Source organism: Clavelina lepadiformis, chromosome 2, assembly GCF_947623445.1.
Source record: "Clavelina lepadiformis chromosome 2, kaClaLepa1.1, whole genome shotgun sequence".
NCBI lineage: Eukaryota > Metazoa > Chordata > Ascidiacea > Aplousobranchia > Clavelinidae > Clavelina > Clavelina lepadiformis.
Genome location: NC_135241.1, coordinates 22,640,864 through 22,653,424, shown reverse-complemented (window position 1 = coordinate 22,653,424; position 12,561 = coordinate 22,640,864). Strand labels below are relative to the sequence as shown.

The 12,561-nt window shown below is 37.5% G+C and overlaps 2 protein-coding genes across 2 annotated transcripts; both read left to right on the top strand.

The window, feature by feature from the left end:
* The first annotated feature begins 2,925 nt into the window (after positions 1–2,925).
* On the top strand, positions 2,926–5,664 carry LOC143444948 (alpha-1,3-mannosyl-glycoprotein 4-beta-N-acetylglucosaminyltransferase A-like). Its single transcript, XM_076943739.1, has 7 exons — positions 2,926–2,949; positions 3,024–3,212; positions 3,477–3,656; positions 4,145–4,357; positions 4,526–4,675; positions 5,097–5,212; positions 5,282–5,664. Exons 1-7 carry the CDS (start codon positions 2,926–2,928, stop codon positions 5,346–5,348), a joined length of 939 nt encoding a protein of 312 aa, XP_076799854.1. The 3' UTR covers positions 5,349–5,664.
* A 2,920-nt stretch (positions 5,665–8,584) lies between these two features.
* LOC143444947 (alpha-1,3-mannosyl-glycoprotein 4-beta-N-acetylglucosaminyltransferase A-like) lies at positions 8,585–11,323 on the top strand. The gene is made up of 7 exons (XM_076943738.1): positions 8,585–8,608; positions 8,683–8,871; positions 9,136–9,315; positions 9,804–10,016; positions 10,185–10,334; positions 10,756–10,871; positions 10,941–11,323. Exons 1-7 carry the CDS (start codon positions 8,585–8,587, stop codon positions 11,005–11,007), a joined length of 939 nt encoding a protein of 312 aa, XP_076799853.1. The 3' UTR covers positions 11,008–11,323.
* Positions 11,324–12,561: the final 1,238 nt, after the last annotated feature.

Below are 12,561 nucleotides of genomic sequence, written 5' to 3'. Positions count from 1 at the left end.
ATATCCTGCTGTTTAACCTATACCAAAGCGCCAGATACGTTTGTCCAGATTTACTAACTGATGAGCGATGATAAATCGACAACTGTATAATCCCCGCCTATATTGTGAGCCTAGCAGCCCTAGCTATTGCATTCACTCCAATCCTTTTTGTTGTTGGGTAGAGAGAGTATATGTATCCATTTTGATTTATTATTTTGAATCTTTTGTGCAATTTGTTATGCCATTTAAATGCAATATTACACTAAGCGTTGCAGCTTTTTTCTTAAAATTGTTTCGTTTTGTTGTACTTCAGCCTAACCATCGTGGTGTGAAAAAAGAAAAACTTTGCCATTGTTTGAGTGTGATTTGGTTGTGGAGAGGACGTAGATAGAATCATACTAGTACACTAATTCGCCTGCGTGCGTTTACCCAAACAGCATAACAGCAGAGAAATCAAAAATACAGTAACTTACAAGGAAACATCAATTTTCGTTGGATGCCTTTAAATTATATGGGTTCTCTTGGACCGATTATTCTTTTTGTTTAATTCACCCAATTTCGGGAACAAATACAAAAGTCTTTTTACGTAGACTTAAGTTATTGTTATTTTTTTGAATTACGGTGATTCAAAGGGTTAAGTTGTCTCTGATGCCAAACATCTAAGGTACCTGTGTCTAATAAGGCCCATTGCTCATATTTCGCAAACCCGTGCAAATAAATGAAAAATTTTAACCCTATATAAAAACTAATATAAATTCATGGTGGTTTACCAGATTTCATCCTTGCCACGTGATCAACCGATTCGCTAGAGCACAAGAAAAATTTGATATTTGCAGTTATGGTGGTTTTGTTAATTTAGAAAAAAAGTAAGTGAGAATTTGGCCGGTTAAATGAACTGTTGTCAGCCGGCTGAAGTTTTCATGTAACAACCAACTTAGTATTGAAAAGGACAATACACTTTTTTTGCTAAAATTTTTCTGATAATAAAAATGTGACATTTTTTTCGTGGATGCCACATGCGCCTAATAAGGCCCATTCAAGATGCTTGGTTAATTGATTTCCAGACTTCAAGAGTGGTTCCAGTCATGAGTTGGAAAGTTGTTGCAGTTACTTTTTTTTTCAACCCACGTTTGTTGGTCGTTGTCTTACACAAATTGGTGGTTGCTGTCTTGCTTTATTTGCTTAATACGATTTTTCAGCTATGTTTTGAATCAAAATACTCACAAAATTGGTGGGCCTTATTAGGAGCCTATGCTCCTAATAAGGCCCATTTTTTGGAATTTTTAATTTCTTTATAAAAATTTTTTGGGGAGTTGTCAGGTATTGTGGTTTTAATATGTTGTAGTCATATACCCTTACTAATACAATACGATTTTTCAGCCTATTCTCATTTGTGGTTCTTGAGTTATTTTCAAAAAAGTGTTAGGTGGGCCTTAATTGGTACAGGTACCTTACACAGGCTGTAGGCTATCCTGAAAAACAAAGAAAGATCAAAGTATTCCATTTAACAATCCAGGGTTTGGAAATAAGCTGCTTGAAGATCATTTTAGTTTTGTGTCCGCAGTCCAATTACGTTTCGACAAGACATAAGGACTCGCATTTTCATCCCATCATCATTATCAAAGGTTCTAATCACTACATCGCCTGAGTGCCCATGCAATTAAAAATAACCTATCAATATTGCGTATTTTTATACTTACCGACATTACTTTATTTTTACGTCTATATGTTTGTACCATATGTAGGCTATGCTTGGATTAGCGGTCGTGCTAACCAGTAGGCTATTATTCATTGTTATTAATTCCGTTTTAAACCATGCAGGTTTTAAGCTATTGGACTTAGCTTCTTTTCGTCGTTTATTGTTAGTTTGCCGAGTCATCTCGTTATAATGGTTACCATTTCATTTTTCGTTCCACAAGCAATGACAAAAATAATCATTACGATGCGTCAGAGAATTTGAGGTAAGTTAGTTAAAAAAAATGCCAGGTAGCGGGGAAGTAATTGAAAACGAGTTGATGCTGATCCTTAATCTTACAACCCAGATAGCACGTACGTAGTTGTCGGCCCGACGGCTACAACGAGCTATTCTCGCTATAGGGCCTGTAGTACCATTTTCAGCAGTTTTAAAACGGCAACCCGGGGATTGTGACGAAGGTCGCATGCAAGACGTCACTATATAAAAACTATAAATGATTCCGGTCCAGTGCGCATGCACGTGACCTTAATCTGTGAAAGTTTGCTGTTGTTATGGCGTGTGCGGAGTGTAGGTTCAGGCTAAAGTTGACGTTTTGTGTTGGTTCAAAGTTAAGGCTTTTTGGCTGATTTTTTGGAAAAATACAAGAAAAAAAGTTGTTAAAAAGTTGAAGCATTTGGTGCGAGAATTCCAGATACGAGAATTTTCTCAAAATACTGCATTAAGTCCTTTTGTCCTACATCTCGGCGGATACAAAAACTCAGCGAGGTGACCGGACTTGTTTAGAAGCAAATTCAAATTGAAAAATTGTACTTTGCATTGTTTTAGATAAGGCTTCAGATGGGCCTACAGGCCCTTAACCCCAGGCTGCGTGACCTACATACGGTGAAATGATCGCTTCATTTAAGTTATTCTGGTAAGTGCTTTATTTTCTGCGAGGTAAACAAGCGTCATTTTCCGGTGCTATATACCGATATGAAATGCTAGGTCGCTTTTTTATATGTGAGTACACTGTACATCAATTGACGATGGTCTCTTCTTACGTCATAAAAACAAAAACGATGTTGCTTCTATTTGCAGTTTGGACTTGATAATAATACAAGTTTTCGACACTGACTCAACCGACCGCCAAACAGACAAATTAAACAAAGTTTTATTGCGATATAAACCTTCATCCTAAAAGTTACTTAGACAGAGTTTAAAATTTATACAGGATCGTGTTACTGTGGCCATAAAACATACTGACTATTCCTATGGAGTATGGTCTCCTGACAAACGTTTGTTTTCTTTAAAAACAAATATGTCTCATCCGTTTACGGTTAACAATTTTTTTTGTTGTGCTTTTTTGCAGTCGTTAGAATCAAAGAGCTTCGTTACAAACGTAAAAGATGAACCAATTGTACCCGGTGAAAAAGTCTATTTTCACCCCTTAGATCCGGTATTTCCCCTCTCAGGGGACCTAAAAGCACCCAGCCCAGGCTTTGAGTTGGGTCGGATACCGAAAAACGCCGACGTCGTAATAGGAATACCCACAGTGAAGGTATGTTTATGATGCAAATGTGATTGTTATTGTTATGTCATAAGATGTTTTCATTTCACACAATTTGTACATCAGTTCTAATTATAACCGACCGTGATTGAAATTGGAAACAATCATTCAGTTAAAATAAGTGTCACTCACTCCTACGAGCGGTTTGCGCAATACGACCACGATTTGCCGTGTTTTTGCAATTTGTTTGCTTTCAAAATCAATACAAACGATTTCAATTTCAATTCAATCTTTGTTGTATTTTCTATCTGGCAGAGGCAGGGAGTATCCTATCTTTCGCAAACAATCGATTCCCTTCTGAAGAATCAGGTTGATCGTTCTGTTGATTCTAGAATCCTTGTTTACGTCGGCGAGACCGACGAAGAGTTTTTACGCGATCTTTCGCGCTCATTGCAAAGCAGTTATCGGAAGCACATTGAAGATGGGATATTACAGGTTTCACTTCAGTGTTTATTCCCAAACAAGCCCAATACTTGTATCGATATCAATCGTGAGAACAGCGAAGAGCTTTAATAATTCAGAAGCGGCTGAGAAAATAAAAAGGAAATTAATTCCCTTTACAGCCGTATCATTAAATTTTAATTTTAAAACGTTTTAACGGCTGGGTCAAACGACCCGTAAAGCAAAGTATACGTTTAAAGCATCCAGTTCTTCAACAATAAATTACACAACCACGGGCTAAGTAACTATACATAAGTTTATGAATGAAAACTGAAAGTTTAGAGTTGAATTATTTAGTACTACTTCGGTGACATCACGATTATCGCTCATCCCGAAAGGAAACTATATTTGCTTTTAGACTACGCTGTCAAACTGTATTGTTCCTATTTTTGTGAGTTTGTTGAGTAATAGCTGGCCATTTTGATATGTTTGATTTTAGCGATTGTTTTTACCCCCGCCAATCTCACAAATTTCTGTTGCAGCTAATTAGTCCACCTAAAAGTTACTACCCCCCATGGGAAAAAGTGCTTCAGTCCAGTTTTAACGACGCGCTGGAGCGAGTGAAGTGGAGATCGAAACAGAATCTGGATCAAATCTTCCTCATGATGTACATCTATAACCTTTCACCTAAATATTACCTCATGATGGAAGATGACGTCATAGCCAGCCATGGGTACATCGGAGCGATAATGAAGGTGACGTAATAGTTGCTGCGTTGTGGGTGACGGTAGGATAATAAGACCCCCAATTTGTTTTTAAAGGTCACTTCTGCTTTCTAATTAAGTCTTCGTCATTTTAAGAAAAGTTAACTATACCTTATGCTCAATGTGTGCCATGGGTTGAATAATATGATTTCTATGCAGGAGGCTAACCGAAGATCGATGGAAAATTACTTTTATATTTCTTTTTGTAATTTGGGAGCGATTGGAAAACTTTTCCGCGCCGAAACTCTTCCATCATATGCTTCGTTCATCCACACGTTCTGGAATAAAAAACCGCTCGACTGGCTGCAGGTATGTTGGCAGCTTACACGAATGAAAAGATTCTTTGTTGAGCAGTTTTGTTTTTCCGCCGTATACGCTTCGAGCATAACGACTTTTGCTGAGTAGGCCTAGGCCGAGCCAATGTGTCCAAAAAAAACTACCGAAATTCGTCAAGTGTTATGTGGTTATTCGGAATTTAACGTGCACCCAATAAGGCGTCAGCTATATAGTTTTTCTATGTTAACCTATAACCTTTCTGCAATTAATTTTTTAAGCTGTGCTTCGATTTGTTAAGTTTAAAACATTTGATGGGATGAAAAAGCAATTTAGAAACGACAGCAACTGTGTTTTCCTTTGGTGTGCTCATACCTTACGATCCATTCATGGACTGGTTGATGGGGGTTTTGTTATTGCCTGCACCTTATTGAACCTTTATCGTTCATTTTTCCAGCTGGACTACGTTGCGTCAGCGGTCTGCAGCTATGACGAGAACGCCCAACAGTGCAATAAAAGGAGAGAGCTAAAAATGCCTCCTCACAAACCGTCGCTGTTTCAACACATTGGAAGGTACGTTGCTTTGCTGCTAAAGTTTTTCTGAAAAATCGAATCCATCTTCGACTTCATCTTTTCTTTCAGTGTTTCGTCATTGCAAGGAAAGACGCAAAATCTCAAGGACAATTCATTCAAAAGCGACGCCATCTGAGCTCAGGTCCGTTAGAGGTTACTTCAGGTCAAGGTTAAGCCTAAAAAAAGTCGTCGCTTCGAAGCAGAGTTAAAATGAAAGCTGACGCTGCTTCGTGTTTACTTTTGTCCACGACAATCTTGTGAATGGGGCGGAGTGTTCAGTTCAAGCAGCAGTTAATTTTGCATTTTTTCCGATTTGTTACTCAAAGTGTAAGATTTTTGTTTTCTTTCAGAGCAAACTTTTCGTCATCTTGAATACGTTGTAGTCGTCATAACCTAGTACTTACTCTTTACCTGTTTATAGTATTTACAATTTATGTTGCAATAGTAAACAAATATCCTGCTGTTTAACCTATACCAAAGCGCCAGATACGTTTGTCCAGATTTACTAACTGATGAGCGATGATAAATCGACAACTGTATAATCCCCGCCTATATTGTGAGCCTAGCAGCCCTAGCTATTGCATTCACTCCAATCCTTTTTGTTGTTGGGTAGAGAGAGTATATGTATCCATTTTGATTTATTATTTTGAATCTTTTGTGCAATTTGTTATGCCATTTAAATGCAATATTACACTAAGCGTTGCAGCTTTTTTCTTAAAATTGTTTCGTTTTGTTGTACTTCAGCCTAACCATCGTGGTGTGAAAAAAGAAAAACTTTGCCATTGTTTGAGTGTGATTTGGTTGTGGAGAGGACGTAGATAGAATCATACTAGTACACTAATTCGCCTGCGTGCGTTTACCCAAACAGCATAACAGCAGAGAAATCAAAAATACAGTAACTTACAAGGAAACATCAATTTTCGTTGGATGCCTTTAAATTATATGGGTTCTCTTGGACCGATTATTCTTTTTGTTTAATTCACCCAATTTCGGGAACAAATACAAAAGTCTTTTTACGTAGACTTAAGTTATTGTTATTTTTTTGAATTACGGTGATTCAAAGGGTTAAGTTGTCTCTGATGCCAAACATCTAAGGTACCTGTGTCTAATAAGGCCCATTGCTCATATTTCGCAAACCCGTGCAAATAAATGAAAAATTTTAACCCTATATAAAAACTAATATAAATTCATGGTGGTTTACCAGATTTCATCCTTGCCACGTGATCAACCGATTCGCTAGAGCACAAGAAAAATTTGATATTTGCAGTTATGGTGGTTTTGTTAATTTAGAAAAAAAGTAAGTGAGAATTTGGCCGGTTAAATGAACTGTTGTCAGCCGGCTGAAGTTTTCATGTAACAACCAACTTAGTATTGAAAAGGATAATACACTTTTTTTGCTAAAATTTTTCTGATAATAAAAATGTGACATTTTTTTCGTGGATGCCACATGCGCCTAATAAGGCCCATTCAAGATGCTTGGTTAATTGATTTCCAGACTTCAAGAGTGGTTCCAGTCATGAGTTGGAAAGTTGTTGCAGTTACTTTTTTTTTCAACCCACGTTTGTTGGTCGTTGTCTTACACAAATTGGTGGTTGCTGTCTTGCTTTATTTGCTTAATACGATTTTTCAGCTATGTTTTGAATCAAAATACTCACAAAATTGGTGGGCCTTATTAGGAGCCTATGCTCCTAATAAGGCCCATTTTTTGGAATTTTTAATTTCTTTATAAAAATTTTTTGGGGAGTTGTCAGGTATTGTGGTTTTAATATGTTGTAGTCATATACCCTTACTAATACAATACGATTTTTCAGCCTATTCTCATTTGTGGTTCTTGAGTTATTTTCAAAAAAGTGTTAGGTGGGCCTTAATTGGTACAGGTACCTTACACAGGCTGTAGGCTATCCTGAAAAACAAAGAAAGATCAAAGTATTCCATTTAACAATCCAGGGTTTGGAAATAAGCTGCTTGAAGATCATTTTAGTTTTGTGTCCGCAGTCCAATTACGTTTCGACAAGACATAAGGACTCGCATTTTCATCCCATCATCATTATCAAAGGTTCTAATCACTACATCGCCTGAGTGCCCATGCAATTAAAAATAACCTATCAATATTGCGTATTTTTATACTTACCGACATTACTTTATTTTTACGTCTATATGTTTGTACCATATGTAGGCTATGCTTGGATTAGCGGTCGTGCTAACCAGTATTATTCATTGTTATTAATTCCGTTTTAAACCATGCAGGTTTTAAGCTATTGGACTTAGCTTCTTTTCGTCGTTTATTGTTAGTTTGCCGAGTCATCTCGTTATAATGGTTACCATTTCATTTTTCGTTCCACAAGCAATGACAAAAATAATCATTACGATGCGTCAGAGAATTTGAGGTAAGTTAGTTAAAAAAAATGCCAGGTAGCGGGGAAGTAATTGAAAACGAGTTGATGCTGATCCTTAATCTTACAACCCAGATAGCACGTACGTAGTTGTCGGCCCGACGGCTACAACGAGCTATTCTCGCTATAGGGCCTGTAGTACCATTTTCAGCAGTTTTAAAACGGCAACCCGGGGATTGTGACGAAGGTCGCATGCAAGACGTCACTATATAAAAACTATAAATGATTCCGGTCCAGTGCGCATGCACGTGACCTTAATCTGTGAAAGTTTGCTGTTGTTATGGCGTGTGCGGAGTGTAGGTTCAGGCTAAAGTTGACGTTTTGTGTTGGTTCAAAGTTAAGGCTTTTTGGCTGATTTTTTGGAAAAATACAAGAAAAAAAGTTGTTAAAAAGTTGAAGCATTTGGTGCGAGAATTCCAGATACGAGAATTTTCTCAAAATACTGCATTAAGTCCTTTTGTCCTACATCTCGGCGGATACAAAAACTCAGCGAGGTGACCGGACTTGTTTAGAAGCAAATTCAAATTGAAAAATTGTACTTTGCATTGTTTTAGATAAGGCTTCAGATGGGCCTACAGGCCCTTAACCCCAGGCTGCGTGACCTACATACGGTGAAATGATCGCTTCATTTAAGTTATTCTGGTAAGTGCTTTATTTTCTGCGAGGTAAACAAGCGTCATTTTCCGGTGCTATATACCGATATGAAATGCTAGGTCGCTTTTTTATATGTGAGTACACTGTACATCAATTGACGATGGTCTCTTCTTACGTCATAAAAACAAAAACGATGTTGCTTCTATTTGCAGTTTGGACTTGATAATAATACAAGTTTTCGACACTGACTCAACCGACCGCCAAACAGACAAATTAAACAAAGTTTTATTGCGATATAAACCTTCATCCTAAAAGTTACTTAGACAGAGTTTAAAATTTATACAGGATCGTGTTACTGTGGCCATAAAACATACTGACTATTCCTATGGAGTATGGTCTCCTGACAAACGTTTGTTTTCTTTAAAAACAAATATGTCTCATCCGTTTACGGTTAACAATTTTTTTTGTTGTGCTTTTTTGCAGTCGTTAGAATCAAAGAGCTTCGTTACAAACGTAAAAGATGAACCAATTGTACCCGGTGAAAAAGTCTATTTTCACCCCTTAGATCCGGTATTTCCCCTCTCAGGGGACCTAAAAGCACCCAGCCCAGGCTTTGAGTTGGGTCGGATACCGAAAAACGCCGACGTCGTAATAGGAATACCCACAGTGAAGGTATGTTTATGATGCAAATGTGATTGTTATTGTTATGTCATAAGATGTTTTCATTTCACACAATTTGTACATCAGTTCTAATTATAACCGACCGTGATTGAAATTGGAAACAATCATTCAGTTAAAATAAGTGTCACTCACTCCTACGAGCGGTTTGCGCAATACGACCACGATTTGCCGTGTTTTTGCAATTTGTTTGCTTTCAAAATCAATACAAACGATTTCAATTTCAATTCAATCTTTGTTGTATTTTCTATCTGGCAGAGGCAGGGAGTATCCTATCTTTCGCAAACAATCGATTCCCTTCTGAAGAATCAGGTTGATCGTTCTGTTGATTCTAGAATCCTTGTTTACGTCGGCGAGACCGACGAAGAGTTTTTACGCGATCTTTCGCGCTCATTGCAAAGCAGTTATCGGAAGCACATTGAAGATGGGATATTACAGGTTTCACTTCAGTGTTTATTCCCAAACAAGCCCAATACTTGTATCGATATCAATCGTGAGAACAGCGAAGAGCTTTAATAATTCAGAAGCGGCTGAGAAAATAAAAAGGAAATTAATTCCCTTTACAGCCGTATCATTAAATTTTAATTTTAAAACGTTTTAACGGCTGGGTCAAACGACCCGTAAAGCAAAGTATACGTTTAAAGCATCCAGTTCTTCAACAATAAATTACACAACCACGGGCTAAGTAACTATACATAAGTTTATGAATGAAAACTGAAAGTTTAGAGTTGAATTATTTAGTACTACTTCGGTGACATCACGATTATCGCTCATCCCGAAAGGAAACTATATTTGCTTTTAGACTACGCTGTCAAACTGTATTGTTCCTATTTTTGTGAGTTTGTTGAGTAATAGCTGGCCATTTTGATATGTTTGATTTTAGCGATTGTTTTTACCCCCGCCAATCTCACAAATTTCTGTTGCAGCTAATTAGTCCACCTAAAAGTTACTACCCCCCATGGGAAAAAGTGCTTCAGTCCAGTTTTAACGACGCGCTGGAGCGAGTGAAGTGGAGATCGAAACAGAATCTGGATCAAATCTTCCTCATGATGTACATCTATAACCTTTCACCTAAATATTACCTCATGATGGAAGATGACGTCATAGCCAGCCATGGGTACATCGGAGCGATAATGAAGGTGACGTAATAGTTGCTGCGTTGTGGGTGACGGTAGGATAATAAGACCCCCAATTTGTTTTTAAAGGTCACTTCTGCTTGCTAATTAAGTCTTCGTCATTTTAAGAAAAGTTAACTATACCTTATGCTCAATGTGTGCCATGGGTTGAATAATATGATTTCTATGCAGGAGGCTAACCGAAGATCGATGGAAAATTACTTTTATATTTCTTTTTGTAATTTGGGAGCGATTGGAAAACTTTTCCGCGCCGAAACTCTTCCATCATATGCTTCGTTCATCCACACGTTCTGGAATAAAAAACCGCTCGACTGGCTGCAGGTATGTTGGCAGCTTACACGAATGAAAAGATTCTTTGTTGAGCAGTTTTGTTTTTCCGCCGTATACGCTTCGAGCATAACGACTTTTGCTGAGTAGGCCTAGGCCGAGCCAATGTGTCCAAAAAAAACTACCGAAATTCGTCAAGTGTTATGTGGTTATTCGGAATTTAACGTGCACCCAATAAGGCGTCAGCTATATAGTTTTTCTATGTTAACCTATAACCTTTCTGCAATTAATTTTTTAAGCTGTGCTTCGATTTGTTAAGTTTAAAACATTTGATGGGATGAAAAAGCAATTTAGAAACGACAGCAACTGTGTTTTCCTTTGGTGTGCTCATACCTTACGATCCATTCATGGACTGGTTGATGGGGGTTTTGTTATTGCCTGCACCTTATTGAACCTTTATCGTTCATTTTTCCAGCTGGACTACGTTGCGTCAGCGGTCTGCAGCTATGACGAGAACGCCCAACAGTGCAATAAAAGGAGAGAGCTAAAAATGCCTCCTCACAAACCGTCGCTGTTTCAACACATTGGAAGGTACGTTGCTTTGCTGCTAAAGTTTTTCTGAAAAATCGAATCCATCTTCGACTTCATCTTTTCTTTCAGTGTTTCGTCATTGCAAGGAAAGACGCAAAATCTCAAGGACAATTCATTCAAAAGCGACGCCATCTGAGCTCAGGTCCGTTAGAGGTTACTTCAGGTCAAGGTTAAGCCTAAAAAAAGTCGTCGCTTCGAAGCAGAGTTAAAATGAAAGCTGACGCTGCTTCGTGTTTACTTTTGTCCACGACAATCTTGTGAATGGGGCGGAGTGTTCAGTTCAAGCAGCAGTTAATTTTGCATTTTTTCCGATTTGTTACTCAAAGTGTAAGATTTTTGTTTTCTTTCAGAGCAAACTTTTCGTCATCTTGAATACGTTGTAGTCGTCATAACCTAGTACTTACTCTTTACCTGTTTATAGTATTTACAATTTATGTTGCAATAGTAAACAAATATCCTGCTGTTTAACCTATACCAAAGCGCCAGATACGTTTGTCCAGATTTACTAACTGATGAGCGATGATAAATCGACAACTGTATAATCCCCGCCTATATTGTGAGCCTAGCAGCCCTAGCTATTGCATTCACTCCAATCCTTTTTGTTGTTGGGTAGAGAGAGTATATGTATCCATTTTGATTTATTATTTTGAATCTTTTGTGCAATTTGTTATGCCATTTAAATGCAATATTACACTAAGCGTTGCAGCTTTTTTCTTAAAATTGTTTCGTTTTGTTGTACTTCAGCCTAACCATCGTGGTGTGAAAAAAGAAAAACTTTGCCATTGTTTGAGTGTGATTTGGTTGTGGAGAGGACGTAGATAGAATCATACTAGTACACTAATTCGCCTGCGTGCGTTTACCCAAACAGCATAACAGCAGAGAAATCAAAAATACAGTAACTTACAAGGAAACATCAATTTTCGTTGGATGCCTTTAAATTATATGGGTTCTCTTGGACCGATTATTCTTTTTGTTTAATTCACCCAATTTCGGGAACAAATACAAAAGTCTTTTTACGTAGACTTAAGTTATTGTTATTTTTTTGAATTACGGTGATTCAAAGGGTTAAGTTGTCTCTGATGCCAAACATCTAAGGTACCTGTGTCTAATAAGGCCCATTGCTCATATTTCGCAAACCCGTGCAAATAAATGAAAAATTTTAACCCTATATAAAAACTAATATAAATTCATGGTGGTTTACCAGATTTCATCCTTGCCACGTGATCAACCGATTCGCTAGAGCACAAGAAAAATTTGATATTTGCAGTTATGGTGGTTTTGTTAATTTAGAAAAAAAGTAAGTGAGAATTTGGCCGGTTAAATGAACTGTTGTCAGCCGGCTGAAGTTTTCATGTAACAACCAACTTAGTATTGAAAAGGATAATACACTTTTTTTGCTAAAATTTTTCTGATAATAAAAATGTGACATTTTTTTCGTGGATGCCACATGCGCCTAATAAGGCCCATTCAAGATGCTTGGTTAATTGATTTCCAGACTTCAAGAGTGGTTCCAGTCATGAGTTGGAAAGTTGTTGCAGTTACTTTTTTTTTCAACCCACGTTTGTTGGTCGTTGTCTTACACAAATTGGTGGTTGCTGTCTTGCTTTATTTGCTTAATACGATTTTTCAGCTATGTTTTGAATCAAAATACTCACAAAATTGGTGGGCCTTATTAGGAGCCTATGCTCCT